Raw genomic sequence first — 25,175 nt, forward strand, 5'->3', positions numbered from 1 at the left:
AAGGTAACACAGTTTATAGTCTAAGTATATAGTATATAAGTCTAATGCAGTGAGGGCCAAAGTGCAAATGTACTACGGAGTATTAGGGGTATTGAGGGGAAAAACATCTGAGATTTACAGAATAAAGTCATAACTTTACGAGAAAAAAAGTCATAATATTACGAGAATAAAGTCATAATTTAACAAGAATTTTTTTTTAATTTCACGAGAAAAAAAGTCTTAATATTACGAGAATAAAGTCATAATATTACGAGAAAAAACGTTTAATATTATGAGAATAAAGTCATAATTTAACAAGAAAAAATCGTAACATTACAAGAATAAAGTCATAACTTTACGAGAAAAAAGTTGTAATATTACGAGAATAAAGTCTTAGTTTAACGAGAAAAATTATTCTCATAATATTACAACTTTTTTTCTCATAAACCTATGACTTTATTCTAATAATATTATGACTTTATTCTAATAATATTATGACTTTATTCTAACAATATTATGACTCTATTCTTGTAATATTATGACTTTATTCTAACAATATTATGACTCTATTCTTGTAATATTATGACTTTATTCTTGAAATCTCAGATTTATTTATTTTCCTCAATGTGGCCCTAATACTCCGTCGTACCACAGACCTACATCAATGATAGATACAAATAAAAACACAAACAAAAAACAGTTATTCATTTCCATGTTTACAGATCCACAGAGAGCCACTGGAGAGGAGCTACAGAGCCTCGTGAGGCTCCGGAGCAGCAGGTTGCTAAGAGACCCCTGACCTAGACCACTACCGAAACCACGGTGCTTTCCGCCTGAGTAGCAATTCTCGCGAGATTTCGAAACAGCAAGGCAAGGCAGAGAGAAAATGGAAGGCTGTGCTAGCTAGCTAGCCGAGCGAAATCCATTAAAACACTGGAAACTAATCATTTATATCCAAGGTATGCTTTCTGTATTCCTTACAGTGTTCACCTACAAGCTTTTAGTTATTGTGTCGGAAGCGTTGGAGACAGTTATCGTCGCAGAGTGTCGCATTTATTAGCAGGTAGCATAGCAACTAGCAGCTAACGTTAGCTAAACTGGGTGCAAGAGAACAATGTCGTCTCTACTCTCTGCAGGATTAAAGAACAAAGGGCGTTTCGTTTTCTGCAGCTTTCACAGCCGACTGAGATCTGGTAGTGACATTAGTAAAGGCTGTTGTTTGGTTTCTGTTCTGCTATGTGAGTGTAAATGTAGATTACCCTCATAATCATCACTCCTGTTGAAGAGCCTTTGCACAAAAGCACCATCTTGCACCAGACATTTAATGTGAATTAGACACAACCCTGGAAACAAGCATATTTTATTATGTGTTCCCTTGTTAAATATCGTTAAAATGCACACATTTGATATGCTACATGTCTTGTTACACCAGTATAAACATGTGGACAGCTAGTCTTTACATTCCTCTACTCTCTCTAATGAAGATGTGAAACATGTCTGCAGATGTAAGGAAGTGTTGTCACATGTCAAATTGGTTGGGCCCAATGTCAGTATTAAGGTTATTAACTTGATCAAACCCAATTGTTTCACCTTTCCTGTCTTCATCTGTAAAATGGGTTAAATTAAACCCCCAAATAGACTTATATTCAAAGTTCTTATTGGCACAAAAAGTACAATGAAGCAGCACAACTATAAAGAAGTCAGTGTTTTACATGTTGAAAACAGTGTTATCCTAGACCCGTATTCCCTAACCCCCCCTGTTCCTCTTTGTAGTGATGGAGTTAATGTGGTACACACGGAAAGTTTGGTAATGTACACATGGAATTACATTGAATACTCCCAGAGAAGGGAAAACAAAAATTAAATAAGTAAATAAATAGATGGATAAAATAAATAACAATAATAATAGTAAATAGATCGGAAAGGAGTATATATACCTACACACACCTATATATACCCATATACTGTACATATGTATACATACACATATAAATAATAATAAAGCTGTAACACATAAACCAAAATAAAATAAAATAAAAAGTTGCTGACACTCAGGCTGCCATGAAGGACTATTGAAATCTGTAGACTGGCACAAGGATCCTATACGATATATAGAGTCCCCAAATAGACTTGATTGCATCTGGGACAAAGCCTATAGATGTGTGAACATACACTCAGTTGCTCAGTAGTTAAAAAGCAAATGCAGTCGAATACAACATCCTTGCAGTAAATCTTACGTTCATGAAGAATATGGAACTGTTTGCTGTGATTTTAAATTATTAGAAACACCTCTCAGCAGAAACAGTTTAAACAAAAACTGAACATTATAACCTGTATGAAGATATGATGTTTTGCAGGGCTGTTTTTATTAATAATGGCCCTAATGAACTGGCAATTAAGTGCATTTGTACATGTGTTAGAGGTATGAGCTTTTATGGCCATATCTTCCTTCTCACACAGCGGCAGATATTTGTAATCGAGTTAAATTGTTTTGGTACGTGTTTGTTGCTTATTATTGACTCATAATCTGATGTGGATGCTTTGGTGTATTTCCCCTTCCCAGTTAACCCAGGTGCAAAGAGAGACAAGTGGAATGACACTTTGCACGTCCTGAAAATTAGGTTTTGGCAGCCATCTGCTTATTGTTTGCAGAGGTACCTTTTTATCCACATTTAGCTCTCATCCAACTTGCCCGATAGTTAATATTCCTTCATGCTTGTGTATTAACAAATGATATCTTCTGTGTTTTGACAGACCTGTTACCTGTGGGTGTCAGTATGGACCCACTTGAAGATAACAGCGTCACTGATGGTAATAATTCAGGTAAAACAGATTCTATGAGTTGCTTAAATGTGCACACTGCCGCTATAGATGAACATGAACAAGGTTTATTTTTGTTATCTATGTTTGTTCCCATCTTTCTATAGAGGACCAGCAGAGCCAGTCAGAAGGGGAGTCGAGTGTTAGGCCAACCATGTCTCAGGTTAAAAAGTCCTGGGGCTTCAGGCGGACAACCATCGCTAAAAGGGAGTTCTTGGATGAAATCGGAGAACTAACCCACAGTCCTCCACTTGTACGCAGAGGCAGAGGTCGTCGAGCCAACCAGACCCCCCAGCCTGCTCCAGAAAGCCCCCAGAGAGCTCCTCGTGCAACTAGGAGTGTCCTAGAAGAGCTCGAGTGGTCTGCCCCATCATCACCTGTGTCAGAGGAGGGCCAGCCGGCCTCAGAGGCTTCTGCAGGAGGAAGCCTCGACCCCAGCTTATGGCAAGATTTTGGGTCTGCCTTCCACACTGCTTTCTCACTGCTCGGTGGGAATGAAGGCTTGTCACTGGATATGTCAGATGTACTGGCAGTCCCTGACATTTTGGAAGCCACTGATGCCATCGAGGCCCCTCCTACAGACGTTATAGAAGATACTGAGGTGTCTGATAATATTCAATCTGCTGATGACATGGAGATCTCGCAGCATGTTGCTCCTGACAATGTGGCAGGAGGGGAAATCGATGATGTGGTGTTGATTTCTAGTCAAGAAGAGGACAGTGATGAAATGACTCTGATACAGATTAAGGAGCAGCTGGCGTCTAAAGGCATGCAGGGAGACACAAGAGGTAGAGGGGGGAGAGGTGGAAGAGGAAAGGCCAGAGGAAGGGGGAGAGGCAGAGGAAGAGGCAGGGGAAGAGGTAGAGGAAGGGGCAGAGGGAGGGGCAGGGCAGCTGCGCTTCAATCAAGCATTGTAGATGATGAAGACAGCGCTGATGAGGTGGTGTTTGTTAATCCAGCTGAACAGCAGCAGCTGCAAGAGGAGGAAAAAGATCCACACGGCCCTGCTCAAATAGAGATATCATCTACTAACTCTGACATCAGTCTGAGTCCTGCTCAGCAATCAAGCTCAGACTGCATAGTCATAGACACTGATTTAGACCAGATTACTGATGTGACTCCTGGCCAGTATGATGATGCACCAGAGGAGGTGGAGGTGGAGGAGGAGAGGAAGAAAGACGAAAATGTAGGAGTGTGTTCAGGCACATCAGACACAGATGGCTCTGACAACAATGCTCTGTACTGCATCTGTCGACAAAAACAAGGTAAAAGGTATGTACTCATTTCTGGTAACAGGATCTCTTGGGCTTTGGAGGTTTGCATATCTCAACCATCTGTCCGTTTCACTTCCTGATCACTGCTTTTTTTTTTGTTGCTGCTTCTAGGTTCATGATCTGCTGTGACAGTTGCCAGGACTGGTTCCATGGCGACTGTGTTGGTATCAGTGAGATACAGGGCCGTAAAATGGAGAAACAAGGGCAAGACTACATCTGCCCCCCTTGCATTACAAAGAAGCAGATCCAACTACAACCGGAGCCTCAGCCAGAGAGTGAGTTGAGCTTTCCTGGATGCTTGACGCTAAGTCCACCTGGTGAAGAACAAGAGGGGCATGAGGAGCAGCAACATCTCAAGGTTAGAATTTCATTTTGGTTGCCAATGATGGTTTATTATCCTTAGTCACAACAAAATATAAATTGCTTTTCAACTTGTTGGTAGGCTTTCCTGGTGTTACCAATGGGGTAACACGAATGGGGTATTATTCGAATGATAATCGAATAATTCCCAGTGATTTTCGAATAGTATTTTTGCTTGGAATGCACATCCCTACTCTGTACGGAGTCTCAGCACAGAGCAGCAGGAGTCAGATTTCACACACACGGGACGAGAGAGAGTTGACAGACAGGACGATGGCGAAGGATTTGTTGTCAAAGCGAAAAGCAAAAGCGCTTATTTGGCAAAATTTTGGATTTAAACCCAATGCTGTAAGGGAACCATAACGTTAATGAGGCATTCGCTGTGCGTGCAGCGGCGTTGTGTCGCTGGGTGGAAACCTGCGGCCCTGCGGCCCTGCAGCGAGACACACAGCCAACCAGTTAAAGATCAAAGTAAGCACATTACAGATATTGAGCGTCATATTTTCTTTTAAAATGTCGGGTGTAATCGATAACACCAGTGTTGTCACGAGTTTAATAAAAATTAAAAAAATTCTAGCAGCAGCAGGTAGTTCTTATGTTGACAGAAAATATGCGATAAATAATCACAGTATTATATTTGTGTCATTAGTCATTAGCTGATTTGCATGAGCAGTTTGGTGTTGGGGTCTGAGATGAGATTCTGTTTTCAGGAGACTGTATTGGTGGTGGAGGAGGAGGAGGCTCCTGTGATGAAGCCAGAGCCTGAGCCTGAAGTTGAGATGGAGACAGACAGCTCTTTTCCTCAGTGCATTGGACCCGAGTGCTTCAAACAAGCCCTAACAGACTCTGTTTACTGTGGCACTGACTGCATCCTGCAGCACGCTGCCTTCACTATGAAGACTCTCTCTGGTCCTAAGGTGCCCAAGCCCAGAGGACGGCCACCGAAAAAAGCCAGACCCAATGCAAAGGTAAGTCATTCCAACATGGTGGCTGAGAAATTCAGAGAGAAATTTAGAAAAGTGTGGAGGAAAGGCAATATGTTTTCTTGTTGGGTCTTTTCTATAGTTTCTGTCTGGTTTTAATTTGTATTTCATAATATGAAGTATCTTGACTTTTGACCTGTTTTAAATATTTTCATTGCAGGGTCAGAGGTTGGGTAGGATGTCTAAGAGATTAGCAGGAAAAGCTGAGGAGGAGGTGAAGGAAGATGACGGAGGGCAAGAGGAGGCTGCATCTCCCTTAGCCTGCGACCCCAGTCTCACAGAAGTTCAAGCCCCTTCCATGCCATCACCTCAGGTTTACACAGCGTGTATGTACCATTCGCTACTCATACACATTCAGATCACACAGCAGTTTACACACCATGCACAAAGTGCCTCTTCGGGCATTACTGATTTTCCTTCCTCTTTGAATCGTGGCACTAAGTAACACAATCACTCACACACTTGGACGCCTACATACTCTCTCTCGGGGATGACTGATAAGTAGCAGGGGTCAGCAGTGGGTAAGTATGTTCACTTTTATAGTTTCTTTGTTGATTTCTAAATGCCCAAAATGTGCTGAAACAGTCTTGACTAGTCAGGATTCCAGTATTCCACTAAACACAAACTGATTTAAACCAGTCTCATAACTAGTTTAACTGGTAACTGCAACACAGAGCGACTGTGTGTTGGGCAGTGCTGGGCAGGCAGGGTGCTTTACCGCGTCTTAGGTATCAGTGTATTGAAACACTGCTTCGATGTTCATTTTGTCTGACTTTGCAAAGGTCTCTTGCAAAGTCAAAAGGTTCTCACTGAAGAATATGTGCTGCAGAACATGACAGTCACTGAATGATGAAGATGAAGCTTTAGTTGGTAAACAGGAAGGCTTGACACATCAATGCTTTTGGCAGCAGTCTTTTATTTTGGAAGCCTCGTACTGTGAAAAGCTGTCGGCCTTTGACAGCATGAAGAATACTTTACCGTCAAGGTTAAGGGTGAGTTCTCACCATAACCTGCACTGCACATAAAACACACAGTATGACTTTTTACATGTTCAGCTTATGCCAAGTTCACACTACACAATCTTTCACCAGGAGGAATCTCTCATGAGTATGTCTGGTGTCCAAACTACATTTTGTCACAAAAACACACGCAAGAAGTGACATGGTAAATTACATAACACCTTGCGCGTAGTAATGCTTGTTGATGTTGTCATTGGCACACACATTCACAAAAGAGCCTGTTTCCACACTTCACTATTTATCTATTTTCCTCTAGGTGCAACAACAACTTTGGTGTGTGTTGCAGATGCAACACATTGCACACACAGTTACAGGCGACCCCTCCACCAGGTTTCCACTCAAATCGTGACTCGCGCCCTCATTGGCTGCAACTCCCCGACAGGTCCACATATTTAGCCCGCTAGATATCTGCGATGCATTGGCGAGCCTCTCGGCACGCATTTTTGAATAGTTGACACACATAGTTCAAGCGGCGATTTGCGAGTGCGGAGCCAGCGTCGATTTGCCTCTGATCGGGGCTATTGTCGGGGAAAATAAGGGCTAAAGTCGTGTAGTGTGAACTAGGCATTAGAGCCAACAGGAAGATGCTCACATTTACACAACATTGCTCATCATTTGAAATATTGAACCACATAATCACACAACAAAAATCAGATACTCAAATGTTTGAAATCCTTAACTCCCATCACAGATTTGTAAGATATCTGAAGATATTGTTTGATAATTCTTTTTTTGATCCAACTGCTGTTTTGAAAACTAATTTTAGACTATAATTTAGTTTAGGGATTATTGAAATGTAATCCAATACTAAAGTGTGCACTGCGTATCCGGCCAAAAGGGCTTTGCCAAGTGCTGGAAAGATGGCCAGACAAAGAAAAACTTTGCACACTAGTATCAGCATACTGCATTTTATTCATCTATTTATAATAAGAGCTACAGCACTCAACATGTCTTGCTCACAGCCACCCCCCACATCAAACCTTTCACTACTCTTCAGTACCACTGAATGCATTGGTTTTGTGTGAAGCCTGCATAAAGATGTCGTAGGGCCACAATGTCGGCAAGCACACCGCCTCTTCAAACCGTATGCTTTTCTCAAAGACCCCGATGTCTAAACACCAGCGGTTTCTTCAGAACAGAGCACTTATTGGTAGTCTTATGCCTCTATCAGGCAACATTTTTTTTTTTTTTGCAGTTGCATAAAACGTTCAGTAATTAAAATTGGACCAATTGCTGCACGTATTCCACAAAATGCATAGCATTTACAACTTTTCAACTCTACACTTTTACAACTCTTTCTCTGTCACGCTCGAACAACTTTTCATGTATCAGGGAAAACTTACAACATGCTGCAACTTAAAGTGCCTTATCCATCAACACACACTCCTGGACCAGTCGTTGCGTTGCACAGACACACCATATTAGCTTGGGATAGGATTCTGAATGAATAGGGACGGGACAGCTGGTATGGAGGAGGAGGAGGAGTTGACTTCCTGCTGCTGAAGAGACGCAGAGGGGACTGGAGGATTCATCAATGCGGATGCTAGAATGAGGTTCCACCTGGAGTTCACCAAACAGTGAATAGGAGACAGTTCCATGAAGATGATTTCGAAGTGTCAGCTGGCCTCCATCAGAAAAATCCTGCCTTCATCTGAGCCTCTGAGAAAAGACCTCACCCTCCTGCAAATGAAGAAAGCTCACAGTTCACCACACCTGCATACAAACTCCACAGATGAAGGATAGGCAACAGAGTGTGGGTAGAGAGGTTAAATACCCCTACTCGGGTCATATTAAGTCACATTTAGTTCTGTTAATATGTAGAAAATAACGGTACAGCTACAACCATGCTCCTGATATTCTGAACTCCCTACCCCTTTCGTTTTTGCTTACACAGTCACATATGCATTCATACTTCTCTATATACACAAACTGACTGCATCTCTGTTTTCTCACTAAACAAATCTTTTCTGCGGTTTCCTTTTGAGCCCTGACCCGGGGTCAGCTTCTTCGCCATTTTTCTCGACCTTTACTACTACTGTAGTGTGGAATTACAAATTTGAACAACAGCAGTTTAACCGTACATTCACAAGTACATGTTACAAACAAAATGAAACAGTATAAAGGTACATACAGCAGACAGTAGGTATGCTGTTTGTGTTATAGTTAAGAATCAGCTTTATTGGCCAGGTATGTGTACTGTACACATGAGGAATTCAACCCCGGTTTTAATTTGCTCTAAATGTACTTGCACACGGTTCCAAGACCAATTTAAAAGAAGATAGACAGACATACAGATAAAAACAAGGACTACAAAGTTGAGCACAGATTAAAAAATAAATATCTTACTATTAATACAACTGTTATGTAAATACAAGTAGGAGGAAATATATATAGTTTGACAATTATTAGCAGACAGATGCCAGAATATACTGGGATAATACAACACACAGATTTCTGCATTACTAACTATTAAGTTTAGGTTTAAAGGCGTTAATACCAGTAGCCACATTTCTTATGCTGAATTCACACCAGGCAGCAGAAAAGTGTAATTACACTTTTCCAGGGCCCGTAAGCATGTTCATGTGTTTCAGGCGGGAAGACATTTTTTGTAACATAGTTCAACACGTCACAGGATCTGTTTACTGATGTGTTGCGGGTCCTCTCTGGCCTCACTTCGCTGTCAAAAGTCAAACTTTTCCCAACTTTTGTTTGGCCGCACTTTGCCGCAAGATCAGAGAACCGCAGCTCTCTGAGCTACATACATTGACATTGTATGGCAGCTCGCTGCAGGCCGCACTCAATCTCTCATTTTAGGCTGGAGGCTTAAAACTCAAAACTGCCTTGTATATAAAAGTGAGTGAGTCGAGCTTTACTGTTAGCAGATAAATTGACCGTTAGGAGCCTGTTTCATGAAGCAGGAGGCCTGCGTTGATTGTCCTCTTCCAGGTTTTAGCCAGTACAGCTATCCAGCTAACTTCATAATCCTGCTTTGTGAAGCCGGTCCCTTATTCACCAAAAAATAAATCACATTGATCAGCACTAATCAACTAATAATTATTAATTCAGTTTTTCAAACAAATTGCCTTTGAAATCTTTCTGCTGCTACACCAATACAATGTGGGTGAAAGAAAATTGTGTTACTCAAAGCATTCAAAAACGTAACGGCATAATGTATTTGCAATGTCCTGGTTAGTTTGGATAATCCACACACGGCGCTGTTAATTGTTTTCTTTGCAACTTCCTTCTAAAAAGAGAGTAGTTCCAATGAAATGTCTTTTTCTCCAGTGATGTGATGTGATTCACCACTTTCGTATTGAGGCAGTGGCAGAACTTTAGAAATCAAAACATCGGCACATAAAAACATGTATTGCTAGAAGGCAAGGCAAAGGGAGAAAATATTCATTTGTTTAATGTAATTTGGGTAAACTTCCTGACACTTCCTGAAACTCCAATTTCTTTGCCTGCATTTGATAAATCAAAGTAGGTTCAAGAGTGAGAGTGAAGGTGTGTCCACAGCCATTTCAGTTGGACTGTGGTTTTTTTGATCAACATATTAAGATGTTAGGAACTTTAATTAATTTAAAATAAATCACTACATTACAATAAAATATATAAAACAATAAGAGGAAAACTACTACATTTTCTTCAATGATAAATCCATTAACAGTAGCTGTCCAGCAGTCTATCTTGATGGTCACCTGTTGCATCCACCTCTGCTTGACGCCTCATGGAGCCAATGAGTCTCTGAATGTGCAGCTGACCGAGCTGCTTGCCCTTTGCAGGCAGAGGTCACGTCTCCAGCTGTTGTGTTGCAGGGCGTCTCACAGGTTCACATTGGGGTTGAGGTCAGGAGATACAGCCTGAGACGGCATCTGCCAACCAGCAGTCCTCAGGGCAGGTGTGGCCTGGTGAACAGAGCTGTTGTCCTGAGGTGTTGCCACACGTGATGATTTGCGGCACCATTTTCATCTCTGCGACACATGACATCATGGATCTCAGGAAACTAAGTGTGGCCTTTTATCAGAGTGACCTGAACTTTAAATTACGGCCTTTATGAATATGATAGGAGTGGATATCGCTCCTGCTGGACAAAGTGATCCTCAGTGTGAATGTCAAGTTGCAAGTCTTGTGTGTGTCACTGTATTGCTGGTCGGAGCTGAAGTCAAATCTCTTTTTCATCAGTATAAAACATTATTTCCACATCGCCTCCGAGAACAAATTTCCTTAATTTGTTAGATGTTTAAAGTGACTTTTGCACTTTGCCAAAATATTACTTGAAATAATCCATCCAACGAAAAGAATGCAAAGCGAAGCCTAAAAAACCAAACCAGTTACTGTTTGGTTAAAGAAGATGATGATGGGCAGATGGGTTTTGATATTGAATTTACTACCAGATAGTTTGCATTTTTGCTCATACACTTCATGGACCAATAAGCAAAGTGTTTGCTTGTTAACACTCAGTCTGTGGGGGTGAAGTTTCCTTCAGTGGTGACCATGTTTCAGTTTCCCCACCTGTGTTTTTTGACTTTCACTATTAGTGGGGGATGTGGATAACCGACTACAGATCAAATTAAGCAACTTCACCATTCAACGAACACTGTGGATAAGCAATACACTACGGTCAAAGTGTTCATTTTGTTTTCATTTAGTATTTTAACAGGTTTATAATAGGAGGATATAGTGGGATAAAATGTCCTTAGTTAGTCATCCTCATTGAGGGTGAAAGATGGATTACAAAACCGCTAGTCGTGACTTTAAGTCATTCCTTTGTATCGTATCAAAAGCCTCATTTGTTCCTGTATGGAAAATATATCAGGAAAACACAACTTGTCTTAGAACATAAAAAAAAAAAAAATACTCTTTTAATCTTAAATCACATACTTCAGTGCTTAGTCTTTGAAGTTATAGAAACACATAGCTATTACTTTTTTTAAGATCACTTCTCCAGTATCCAAGAAAGTTTAACGTACTTTGAAAGATGTGAATGGTCATTTTGTTGAAACATTTGGGAATGAAAGTTTTTTTTTAGCTTGTTTCTACATTATGACACACAAGATGAAAACTAACATAAAGATCATACCCCACTGGCACATGTTATATTAAGTTATTCAGGAACTAAAGCCATGGACAAAGTAAAAGTACGTTTCCGTCTTAATGGTTCAAAGTAATGCTCTCTGTACCACTGGGAAGCTGTGCAACAATGAGACGTCACACGTATGAAGTTCAGCAACTTACACGTGTCTCAAGATGTTTGGAGTACCAGTAGGGCCAGTGAGAAGGTTTCACTTTCACACATACATACATTTGCAGCAACAGAAATTGCCATTACATTGCTTTTAAAGTCAGAAACAATAAAGAACAGACGATCCTGTTCCAAAAAACACTCAGGAGCAGTGACACAACCTACTGTGTCATTGTTGAGCAACTCCTACTTCTTGTATTTTTGTATTTATTTTGGGGCATTTGGTGCCTTTATTATAGATAGTAGAGAGATGCAACGAAGGTCCCCGTGTGGACCTGAGCCGGGGAAGTTGTGGTTCATGGGGTCACAGGTGCGCCCCTGTTGCCTAACCTTTGTGGTCAAGTACACACTGCTCTTGATAGATAGACCCATTTTCATTCACATCTTCACATCTTGAGGTCACAGGTCAAGGGACTCCATGTGAAAATAGCCATGCCAGTTTTTTTTTTCAGATTAGATTTTCTAGTTTCATATGATATCTGTACCTTCATTCTAGCTTTAAAATCGAACATGCTACAGCCTCTGAAAGACAGTAAAGTCGGGTCTCGGGGTTAGAAGATTTGATCAGATGACTAAGACAAATCGACAGATAACTGATATTCAACTCATTTATTGAACGTTGCACAATAATCACGTATTTATCAGTTTTGAGCTAATGAGTTAGGTTGCTCTCTTCTGCTCTGAACTGTCGTTGGGAGTTGCTGTTGCAAAGAGCAACTTCTTTCTGCTTCGTTGTCTTCCCTCTCTGCCTTTAGCTGAAATCCTATTGGTTGTTGGCAGAAAACTTGAGTCTAATGCTGTGTCATTCAAGAAAAAAACACGCTATGAAACCCAGGGACGCTGGAAGTCGATCAGTTGGGGGATGCTGAGAGAAAGTCAGTTTATATAATGAGGTCATATTAAATGCTTGCTATAATTTGAATGGCCAGAAACATTTATATTTAATATTTAGCCACATTTGACACTAATTTTTACGTTTCCCCTGGGGTTTTTAGAGGGCTTAGGTGCTGTGCAGTAGTTGGAGAATGGGGGGGGTTTGGAGGTCCTCCCCCAAGAAAAAGTATTTCTACTTAAAACTATGCAGTTTTACACCATCTTGGACCATTATTATTAATATTTAATTCTTTTCGCAATGTTTGCCATGTAACATCATATTCTGTAAATCAAAAGAGCAGATTCAGAAAATTGAACATTTTTATCAGTATCGTTGCACATTGGTAAAGACAGTTGTGCCCTGCCATTCTAACAGAATGACTGGTGGATGATTCACTGTCATTGGCGATATTATGTACTGCTTTTGCAGGACGTGAACATTGCATCGATAAATTACAGCACCCTCTTTCTCACCTCTCGTCCCGTGCGTCTGGCTTGTCCGGATGCTCTCTGGATGCTCTACGCGCTGCAATGGCAGAGAAACCCCAGATTTTAGAAAAGCAAACTTGAACATCAACATACTGTATGTCGAAGCAGCCACAGTAACACAGTCAACAACACGGAGCATGAGAACTGAGGAAGGGAGGAGGGAGTGAGGCAGGGTGACCCATAACCAAGTCATAGTTTATAATAATGCATTCATACAGGAGACGAGCGAGGATCTACCGATGCACATTCACACCGTGGAGGTTCATATGAGACAGTATAAAACCTGATTTAACAATATATATATATTTTTGATTTCCATTGCAGTTAAACAATAGGCCCATGAAAAAAAACGGGGTGCTACAGCACCCCTACTTCTAGCATCTCTGATGAAACCAAATGTCTTTGAAGTCACTGGAAGGGACGTCTTCAGTCTTCCCATCATGGAAAATTTTAAACCAACAAACAGGACCATTGAATGAATATTTTCCCAAATAATAAATTAAATAGCAAATTCTCTATCATTACAGAAGCCCACAAGTAGCAGTTGTTACTTTCAAATACTCAAAACTGCATATGTGCATGCACATAACATACTAGCGTTTTACATATGTGTGATGGCAGGGTGATGAATTGTATCAGGTGAAATCATTAGACAGGATCTGAGCGAAGTCAGAAAGACTGATACACTCATATGATGCTTTAATGGTTCGGTGTGAAGTCCTGTCAGGCTCCACTCAGATAAGATCTACACAAACATTTGTCATTGTGATATATTCAATGGGATGTCAGAATTACTAAAACCTCAGATATTACACTATTAGTCATATGTTAAACCCTTTCGCTTGGTAGTGACAGAAAATGTCTCATTGAATTTATTCTTGATCTCAATCATTTCTTTCTTACTGTCAATTGCATTCCTTCAAAGAGTGTACAGTTTAGATTCTGTTGAGTGCAGCGTGACCACATGATGTAGTGTAACTAACACGGGAAAGGCATGTGATTTCTGTTGTTTGGTTTCGGTGTTTACAGCAGTAACAAGTCGCTCTAGGATACTAACATATTTATTTAACTGTGGGCTAGTGATGCACCGAAACAACTTTTTCAGTCCCGATAGCGATACCTGGGCTTTGGGTATCGGCCGATACCGAGTACCGATCCGATACCAGTGTTTAATTAATAAGCTGTAGGCCTCACTGTGTGGAAGTGACTGGGATCATTCTTTTATGTGTAAGGCAACATCAGGCTTGACTTAGAAATAGCTTTCCTAACTTTGTAAAACAAAATGTAACAAATAAATACATAGATATAAATTTAACAGATTATTTATTATTAAAATTATAAATCATAAACCAGTAACTTGGCAAAAGAAATCTTAAAAATTAACAGGAATTACAATTCAAGTGTAAACCTTTTAATGCAGCAACAAATTGGTCAAAACTTGAACAAGAATTAAAATTACAGTCTATAATTTATATAGTATATAAACATAGAACCGAATTGAATAGATCGGCCCCATTGTCGCGATACCCAATCCAGCTATTTAAATCGGTATCGGCCCGATATCGATCAATCGATCAATATCTACAAATAACAAAAATTATAGCATTACAAATAATTAGTAAACATTAATTATCATTTCATTGTTTGTTAACAGTAAAATAACTTAACAAAATGTAATTATCAATTTACCATTTATTAATGATGGTTATTATAAAGTGTTACCAAAATCTATAATTTCATTTTCTCTAAACCTCCATTGCAGCTTTCTGTTTTATATATTATTATTCTTATATAATACTATTTTAAACCTCATTTCAGCTGTTTCTCCATCACATGTTCTCAAAGCTTGTGTGTCCTCTGCATATTTTCAACAGTTCAATAATTTCAGTTCCCCAACATTTAATTGTGAGACATGAGCACCCTCTGCTGGCCAAATGAATAATGTGCAGCCAAAGAGAAAACACCACTGACATTCTCAGTTTGAGAGATTATGCCTCCTGTCTGTATTTTTAAAATGCTTGTCCCATGTCCATCTTCAGAACAGAGATGTAAAATAGTAAAGATTACTTAACCTCAGATATGTTTTATAAAATATTATTCAAATATTTTCTCCATCATATCCAAAGTTTTAGTGTTGTTGAATTGCAGAGAATATGATGACATAGCCATGACCACAATGTTGCACCTTATTATAAGTATTTTTTTCTGAAGTTATGCTCGTAGAGTAGAAAAACCCACTCAATACCTCACCTTCCAGTGATATACATGGCTTAAATACTCACAGTACATATTCCCTGTCAAAGCCTCATGTGTCTGTTTCTCAAAACACAACCAATTATGTACCAACTTCTGCGCCTGACGGATAATGAGTGAGATTTTAGTGCAGCAGCTTGACATACATGAACACAAACTCTCCAACTTTGGCCCACAACAGTGAGATCTAGATTATATTTTGGGATTCATGATGCCATGAAAGGACTAATCATAGCTTCTCCTGTAAGAGTTAATATGAGACTGACCCCATTGTCCTGCCTTGATGTCTGTCTGTCCCTCAGTGAGCCCTCTAGTGATGAACTTTTTCATATTCCACATGTAAAGCCGTTCTCAGCAAGGGAAGAAAGATGGAGGAGTGAACACAAATCAAAACGGTCATTTAATAAAAGGGGAATTCCCACATATTTGCCCACAGACACACAATTAAAAAGTATTTTACGGTGTCTTGTGTGTGAAACAGTAATATAGGATGTAATGCAAAACAAAAGGAAATGTTAGACATATTTAGAAATACGCTCGGTGGGAGTTAGGTGAGAAGATTGATACCACACCCCATTGTCTGTCTGTTAAATACAAGGCCTATAGCCAGCAGCCAGTTAGCTCAGTGCTTCAGGAGAAGAAATAGTCCGGCATAGGGCTGCAACTAACGATTATTTTAATTGTAAATCAATCTGTTGATTATTTTCTCGATTAATCAATCAGTTGTTTGGTCTATAAAATGGTGAAAAATGTCGATCAGTGTTTCCCAAAGCCCAAGATGACGTCCTCAAATGTCTTGTTTTGTCCACAACTCAAAGATATTCAGTTTACTGTCATAGAGGAGTAAAGAAACCAGAAAATATTCACATTTTAGACTTTTTTTTTTGTCCAAAAATTACTCAAACCGATTAATTATCAAGATAGTTGGCGATTAATTTAATAGTTGACAACTAATTGATAAATCATTGTAGTTCTAGTCCGGCACATTATCCGATGTAAAATGACAACTTGCTGTACGGATTAAACAAAAAGCTATAACGTGTTAATTAGTGAGCTTTAGAGATGCTGTTATATAGATTTTGTTACCTTTGGACAGAGCTAGGCTAGCTGTTTCCCACCATTTCCAGTATTTATGCTAAGATATGATAACCTTCTCCAGGCTCCAGCTTCATATTTGCTGTACAGAAAGTGAATAAGTGTATTCCCCAAATTATTGAACAAATGAAATTCAGTTAAACTCAATGACTACTCAAGAATTACAGTTGCATGCCATTAAGGGTAATGTGTCCTCAGATTTTCATCTTGAATACATGAGGATTAAATCAAATGATGTTGTGTGATGTTTGACATAAAAACCTGCCCACTATTAGTTTGTTTATTATTATCTTTATCAGAAATTCCTATTGTGTCTGTGGTCAGGTAAATACAACCAAAGAAAAGACATTACGGGTAAAGACAGACCTCAAACAACAGAATTAAAGGCAACAAAACACACAAAACAAACATCTGACATGCCACAGACACTTGTCGCAACTGTGGCACATGCTTTACAAATCCTTGTTTCTCACCTTAGAACGAAGATGTTGCATTTCATGAATATATCTAATTTTGTGTAGATTGTGTTTTCAGAGTGTATTTTTAGCCACTCTATTGGAGCGGCTCTATGGATGGCAATGTCAGTCTGTAGGTCGATCACTCCTCCACTTTGGTCCTGACTGTCTTAACAACTAGTGGACGGATTACTACAATTTTACACATACATTCATGGTTCTCAGATGATGAATCCCATGACATTGGTGATCCCCTGACCTTTCCTCTAGTGTAACCATGAGGTTGACATTTCTGTTTTTTAGTGAAATGACTTGACAGCCATTGTTCGGGTTGCCATGACATTTGCTAAGGACTCATTAGAAAAGAGTTGGCAACACTTTTAGGGTTAAGCCCATTTGGAATTTTAATCTTCAGCTTCAGCATGTTTTTCATTCTCAGCACATTTCACCTGTTCACATACTGTGGTCAGTGCCCGTGCATTCGTACTTAACAAATCTGCTAAATGAAGTGTAAAATGAAATGTATACTAACATTTCAACTGAGGTCTCAGTTATGTAACTAGAGCAGCTATAATCATTAACTAAACTAACCTATTATGTTCACAATATCTGCAAATGTTCTTAAAACCAAAGACAGGATTTAAGAATGGGGACAGACAGTAAATAATAATATCCCACACAATCGTCAATATTACTATTTATAAATAGTTTTGTATGTTTCTGAAGTGAGAAGTTCAGTCAGTATTATGTTGCTTATTTTAGGACAACATTTAGTTTTTTATTTTATGGTTTGATAAATGAACTAGCAGTGTGGTATGTCTGTTGCCTTAATATATCACATAGGGTTGTGCTCGTCTTTCCAGCTGGGTTTTCATTACTGCAACATGTCCCGAGCTTTCAGGACTGAGCCATTAAACATGAAACAGGATGCTTCATGAGCTGTGGAAAAAAATAAATCATATTCTTATAGGTCCAATCAGTTTGCCTGGCAACCTAGGTTATGACATAATTGGTTATTGCTACTGATGATTCATTCAGGGATTATGAAGAGTGTACATGCAGTATGTAGAGTGGAATAGACCCATGATAATTAAATCTGTTGAAGTGTAAAGTTTGACTTTGTGTAAAGGGAGGCATGTGAAAGTTGATATTTACCGATCAGTGTTTTCATTTGCTGTTGATTTGTTAGTATCTTCTTTACTGACAGTTAGACTGAATTGTCATTTCTTTTCGCTGATCAAATCTGAGATGTGAGCAGCGATGCAGAGTTCTGAAACCAGGCTAAGTACCCACAGTCATCACATGGAAATACCTATTTTAAATGTCAGAAAACAAGGTGGTGAGATGTTTCCAGTTATTACAGTCATTTTTATCACTAGGCTATAATAAGGCTATAATCTCAAAGCCTCCTAGTCATAGAGGTCTGTGAGTTATTTTGTTTTTTAAGAGTTTCCTTTTACGTAGAAGTTAAATTAAAATAAAACTACTGGATTTATGAAACATCTTATCACTGAAAGTGCTTCTAATGGTAACAGTTGTTCAGATTAGAGATGAGGGCTTTTATGGAGCTGCTGAAAAAAAAGTGACAACAGGGAAAAGTTGTATGAAAAACAGGAAAAGAGAACAGTGCTACAATAAAAATGAGATGGTTTGGGTTGTTTTTGGTTGATCGTGATCTCATTACAGATACAACACTAATTAGAGTAATTCTATTATTTACTCAACACTGTTTTAAGGCCTTAATATACTTGATTCTCACAGGATGTGTACATCTTGTGAACCAAGAAAACAGCAGTAATGTGAAGAGGGTATATAGGTTAATAGAGAGGGATCAGTTGGAAGTGTATAACAGTATTTATTGAGGTAAGCAAGAGAGAACGGTTTTGGTGGTTAAATCCCATCGATGTAAAGCTTCTTCACTAATCATAGGCCTATACAAAGAGAAGAGATACGACAGGATCCCCCTGGAGTCAAGACGCTGGAGGTGGTGGAGGAGTAAAGCCAGCAGGTGGTTGATGGAAACTCTCAGTTGAATCTCCCGGAGGTAATGGTGGTGACGTAGAGATGGTGGGGTGCGCAGTAGTAGGTCTGATAGAGCGACAGAATTGCTGTGATATTTAAAGAACAGCGTCTAAGGACCGATTGGCTCCAAGAAACATCATTGTCTAGACATGGTGACGTCAGGGCTGCGAATGAAGTGACAGAGAAGATTAGAGTGAGAGGAGACAGTAGAAATTCACCCGCAGAGGAATAAAGGCAAAATGTGAAAGAAAAGATATTATTAAACTTTCACTGAAGCTTCGTCACAAATACCCGAAATAAAGAAACTGCACGTCATCCTGTGAGGACTGCATGGATATGAATGATTTAGTTTGACTTGCATTGATCTAAATATTAATTTAGAAGGGATTTTCTTGATTGTATGACCATAGTTTCAGAGGTACATGTATTCTGAAAGATTTAAAGAGGTATGTAAAATAGAGCATCATATCTTGAAACCACTGAGGCAAATGCTCTGGTTTCTTCCTCCCTTTGACTCTCACACACACAACCAATAGCTTAATCATGCACAAATAAAGATGCTTCATTCTTTTCCTCATAGAAATGAGTCACTCACATATTTGTTGCTTCTTTCTTTCTTTCTTTCTTTCTTTAGTTCATTTATTCAGTTTTCAATTCATTCATAGTTTGTCTACCTGCCTGTCAGTGTCCAAAGGCAGAAAGGGAAGTGGCTGCAGGTGATGCACTAAACCAGGATCATTCACTTTCTTCCTGTTTTCGAATCTAGGAAAGGATGTGTCCTTGTTTTATTTTTTTATTTTTTTAATACAATGCACTGTACATAATTAGTCCTCACTTAATGTAGTTCCAGCTTGCATTGACAGCCCATTGTTAGCCTGTTAGAGATGCCATGAAGTGCAAAGGAGGCAGATTTTCTACAAATATTCCTTCTATGATACTAATCTGAGCACCTACATTAAACGACTGTTTGGAGTGGGAACCCAACACCACAGATGTCACTTTGAATTTTGCCCACTGCTTCTCCATGAGGCTCAATCTTGAATTATAGCATCTCATACGCTCTCACATCTCTGATGGATCAAATGCAGAGGATGAATAATAACGTGTGACTTCTCTTGCGTATCTGTAGGCCTAATCTTAGCCCAGGACATCGCACCCTGCCATGTTCATCTTCACCATGCTGGCTTTTTCTAAAGCAGCCTTCCATCTCCTGATCATAAATCCTCAAACACTTGATCATGTTATGGAGGAGGCTAGTGATCCATACCACATAACTTCTGCAGAGCTCACTGTGGCCGTACAGCTGCACGGCTCGAGTTCGGCTAGTAATTCAGTTAGGGCTGACATGAATGCTTCGACCATTGCCATGGTAATCGACCTCCAAATCAGTATTCAAATGCTTCGTTGTTTGTTTGTTTTTATATAAGTATGTAATAATAAAGTATAAAATCCCCAAATAGCCCATGAAATAAGGAATAATCCCACAGCATTATTCATTATTCATATTCAACATTAATTATTATTATATTATGTTATTCTCAGATGGATATCGCTGTTTGTTGTGTGTAGAGGTGTGTGTGTACAGTAGTGCGGCAGCCGCACTGTCGCGGGCACTGAAACGAGGGAGATGGAGACAGACAGACAGAAGAAAATGTCAACCTGCTGCGCTGCTCTGCGAAGCTTCGATTGGGGGGATTTACATCATCTTTGTCTCTACCTTTAGTGGTAATTTTGGATCAAACAACCATTACATACACTATTTAAAGTCATAGATATGTAATGGAAAATTAAAAGAAAATGTCTGTGCTGTATTTTTATATTTTACACACTAAAGCTGCAATCCATCATTTGTGTAAATCAAACTTGCCTCACCTGTATTTAGAAATACAAACAATGACAAATGCAAGTTTTAGGTTTGGTTTGAATCTGCTAAGGACTTCTGTCTGAAAACAAATGATAATTTTTTTGTTAAGATGGATGGGTAAAAATAACGTGATTGTCTCTGTGTCTCTACTATCTACACAGAGTTATAGAGATATTAGCAGGAGACATAATTTATCAAGAGACATTATTCCGTATGCGGATGATGATTTTAACATGCTACCCCTGAAACTCTTCTTTGAGTGATGGTCTGTCAAATGTCACCTCAAGCTTCCTTATGAAGATTTGAGGGGATTAGGAAGCATTTTAGCCATGTAAAGTTAGCATGCATTCACTGATTGAAAAGCCATCTACAACAAATTATATTCTTTACAATAGGCAGGTTCAAACAAGCCTATTTAATGACAATTTTTATCAGCAGTCACAAAAACATTTGTCTGAATATCCCAGTATCTATGCATAAATATCAGTACAAAGCAGAATACAAAAACTTCTTGATCAATTTCTCAAATTTGCATTGAAGGATTTAGTGAGCTGGAAACTATGATTAACTGTGTATTAACTTAACTGAGCTCAGTTGTTGTTTTTTTTAATAAAGAAACATAACTACACAAAAAATAATTTTATAAATTAATATGTGAAGCAGATTGAGTTTGTAAAGATTTGTCTTGTGTAAATCCTGTGTGGCAAGTCTTCGATGTAAGTAATCTGCATTCTGCAAAGTATAGCAAGTAACAAAGTAAAATTATAATTAAATAATGTTGTCTATATTTGTTATTGTAAAAACAAAATAGAAGTATGTGTCATGGTATTCATAAATTTAAATGATCCAAACTTTAAAGTACTTAAAGTACAACACTTACTGTATGGCTTCTGTAGCATTTAGAGCATCTTTAACGCTGTGTAATTATGAATGGAAATCCAGAAAATATCTTTAACGTGTAAACAAACTGATTAAAGGCACTTGGCCACATTTACTCAACTTTATATATTACAGAGAGGTAGTCATTTAATTATTCAGTAAAGAACAGGAAGGCACACCAGTATTAATGTTAATGTTAAAAAGCACATTATAAACAGAGCATTGGTGTGTGCTTAATGCCAGCTGTACTGTTTTAAGTCAGAAAACAATAGGAAAATTGGAAAGAAAGGGGACAGTTATGTTTCCATTGGTCACTGTTTCATCTTATAATTCTACAATCATGAAATCACTGTCTTATAAGCGCTATCTGTAATTTGCTGACCATATCATTTACAGGTTTATTCACATAATGCAGAGGAAAAATCAGCATTTTCAGTTTACTGATCATAATTCCAAATACAGGGCCACTACTCAACATTTCTGATATAAACAAACATTTAACAGCAACATAATTAACTTGTATTGTCATGTGTTAGTCCTAGTTCCTTTTAGGTGGGGAAAAGCAGATATTTGTTTTTACCCCTGCGTGCCGGCGATAGCACTAGCCGGGTGATGTTTTCAGGTTGTCCATCCAGTCCATTCTAGTGAACGTGATATCTCATAAATGCCTGCAGGGAATTTCTTCAAATTTGGCCCAAACGCCTACTAAGGTCAAAGGTCAAATGTCAAAGGTCACTGTGACCTCACAAAACATATTTTTGGCCATAACTCAAGAATTCATATCCTCATTCCTAATTATGACAATTTCACACAGTTTCACACAAATTGATAACAGGATAAAATTATGAAGTGATGACATTTTGGACAGAAATGGATGTAAACTGCAACTTGACCGGTTGGCGGAGGCATACAACCGCGAGGTGGTAATTGTAGTTATTTATGGATAACAGTTTGGATCAATATGTTTTTTTAACTTTCAACTGACTTGCATATCTTGTGACATGTTGGTATATGTAACAGTTAATAGATAGTTCTTCATATTCACAAAATGCCCTGCTTTTCTTTTTTCTAACAGCTATAACGGACACTAAACAGGAAGAAGCCGACAGTGAGGCTGTTACTCCTTCAGAACAACCTCCAGAGAACACCTCAGCAGATGCTGCTCCCTCTTCTCAGCCAGCCACTGAGCCAGAACCACCACAGAGCCATTCTCAAGAAAAGGCAAAGGAGCCGATCAACAGTGGTGTGAATAAGCAGCAACCTTCAGAATCACCACCCAACCCGGCAAAAACTGGTCCGTCTCCAGCAGCACCATCCCCATCCACCTCAGCTCCCAGACATCATGAAACGGGGGCCCTCATGGTCACTAAGACCACATACGTTATACCAAAGAAGCCGTCTGCATCCCAACATTCGTCCAGCCACGTGTCGGCCTCAGCATCAGGCCAAAAGCCTTCCTCAGCCCCCACGCTGCTGAACGAAACCAGAAATCTGCTGGTGCCCCCTGCACCCAGCGCTCCCTCTTCCAGACCCTCTCAGCCCAATACCCAGGTCAGACAGAGCATCCAGCGCTCCCTCACCAGCATCCTGTTTAAAAGGTGAGAACGAAAGCTTTTCATTTACACATACTAAACTCTCCTGATGAATCTGACTTGTAAATTGAAAATGAACCCTTTGAAAAGTTAAAGTGATAAAGTGAAATTGTGAATAACAATAGTTTTAAGCTTGTATAAAATCAACATGGAAATGATTTGATAAGCATGCAATAACATACATCATCTAGGGGAAGATGCACCAACATTCATTTCAGTACCAGGTTTTTATTGTTATAGTGTGTCTTCACTGACCAGATTACATTATTATTACCTGTAAATCATGTATCTCAGGGGTTCTGAAACTTTTTGGGGCCAGGGATCCCTCACAGGGGAGAACCTTTTCAAAGGATCCCCTCTTAATCGTAACACAGATTAAGCATATGCTTACAACCGTTTGTACTCTTAGATGACATTGGATCTATTTGTATTTCCAAAATGTTCAACCTAAATACTTCAGACCTGCTTCATACTGATAAACAGAAACAAAATTCAATTTGAATCACGTTAAGATAAGATGAGATAATCCTTTATTAGTCCCACAGTGGGGAAATTAGCAAAATAATGTAATGTTAATACCACTCATATACCTTTTAAACTGAGGGTGATTTTATTCAAATTGCATTTGGACTCAATTTGACTGCATTTATAGCCTTCATTTCAAGTAACTGATCTTAAAAGCTTTCAGAAATGAACAGTAGCAAGACTGACAGCTGACTTTCAGTAAGTGCTTCAACTATAGAATAATGAGCTTATTGCTGTGTGTCACAATCATATCAGAGTTTTTATTGGCCCAAAGATAACATGGGTGGCAGTAATGGAAACAGTATTCTTGTTTTATTGGCGTAAATGGTCCCCATCTGTAGATATACACTTTTTAATGATACAGCACAATTATATTATTTATAGCAAATTATTTCACAGACCCCCCTGACCACGGACCCCGCTTTGAGAATCACTGATCTATATTTCAGTAAAAGTATGGACATTTTTGGAAGTAGTATGACCCACATATTATATATCTGTGAGTAAACTCACAGCTATCCTTCACAAAACAGATTATTTTCATGACATGATGGACTCCAGGAACATATTTGTACTTATATACATATTTTATACATTTACAATAATTAAAGTGTAAAACTTGTCTTTCGATATGCTAGAGAAGTGATGCACAACACATCCGTCAACTAACTGCCTTTTCGTTTGTCCAGGGTGTGTGATTGTGAGGATTTGGAGATGTCTGAGAATGAAGTTGCAAAGCTTGTCGCGAGCATCGAGATGGAGATGTTCGACATATTTCGCAACACGGACAGCAAATACATGAACAAGTACAGAACTATAATGTTCAACCTGAAAGACCCCAAAAACAAGGTTTGTTTAAAGATGATTAAACCCACTTCTGTTTGTGATCTCTGTTCTTACCATACATTTGAATACTACTCGCAATAATTCAGAAATTTGAAAAGTGATGCTTTTTTAGGTAATCTCATAGTTATTTATATTTTTAGCAAACTGACAGTCCAGTTATGGGTTCTCTCTAGGGCTTGTTGTATCGGGTTGTACGTGGGGAGATCAGTCCCTTCAGACTGGCCAGGATGAGCCAGAAGGATATGCAGGCTATCAAAGCATCGGAGCCAAGTTCAAAAGAAACAACAGAGGTAAAGTGTAATAGATATTAAACACAACAACCAAGACAAAATCAGATATTATGCTTGAACATGAAGGGTCAAGCAGTGCTTGTGTCAGAAGTGATTGTCTTCTTCCATCGCTTGTGTGTATCTAGGTTAAGGATGCAGCTGCTAAAGCGACAAGTTCGCTACAGAAGCCTGAAGCAGTGAAGGTGGATTTGCCCAGTTTGAATCCCCCTAGACCCAATAGAAGCACGGTGTGTACTTGTCTCATTTGCATTCAATTGGTGGAATTTAAATGTCTATATGGTCATTATTTTGTCTGTCCTGCTCCATTTAAACATT

General features: G+C 39.0%; 1 protein-coding gene across 5 annotated transcripts in view; it reads left to right on the forward strand.

Moving 5' to 3' along the window:
• The first annotated feature begins 542 nt into the window (after positions 1-542).
• The window catches only part of si:ch73-181d5.4, a 35,185-nt gene continuing 10,552 nt past the window's right edge, over positions 543-25,175 (forward strand). The window contains exons 1-11 of one of the 5 annotated variants that reach the window (XM_037771573.1): positions 543-938; positions 2,552-2,633; positions 2,734-2,802; positions 2,907-4,071; positions 4,185-4,431; positions 5,144-5,401; positions 5,577-5,742; positions 22,683-23,205; positions 24,414-24,573; positions 24,744-24,860; positions 24,986-25,087. In XM_037771573.1, coding sequence (XP_037627501.1) covers positions 2,757-2,802; positions 2,907-4,071; positions 4,185-4,431; positions 5,144-5,401; positions 5,577-5,742; positions 22,683-23,205; positions 24,414-24,573; positions 24,744-24,860; positions 24,986-25,087 — 2,784 coding nt within the window. In that variant the 5' untranslated portion in view covers positions 543-938; positions 2,552-2,633; positions 2,734-2,756. The remainder of the gene's footprint in view (positions 939-2,551; positions 2,634-2,733; positions 2,803-2,906; positions 4,072-4,184; positions 4,432-5,143; positions 5,402-5,576; positions 5,743-22,682; positions 23,206-24,413; positions 24,574-24,743; positions 24,861-24,985; positions 25,088-25,175) is intronic. The other 4 variants (XM_037771569.1, XM_037771571.1, XM_037771570.1 and 1 more) reach the window with 4 other exon arrangements.

The sequence above is a fragment of the Sebastes umbrosus genome, chromosome 6 (assembly GCF_015220745.1).
Source record: "Sebastes umbrosus isolate fSebUmb1 chromosome 6, fSebUmb1.pri, whole genome shotgun sequence".
Classification (NCBI taxonomy): Eukaryota; Metazoa; Chordata; class Actinopteri; order Perciformes; family Sebastidae; genus Sebastes; species Sebastes umbrosus.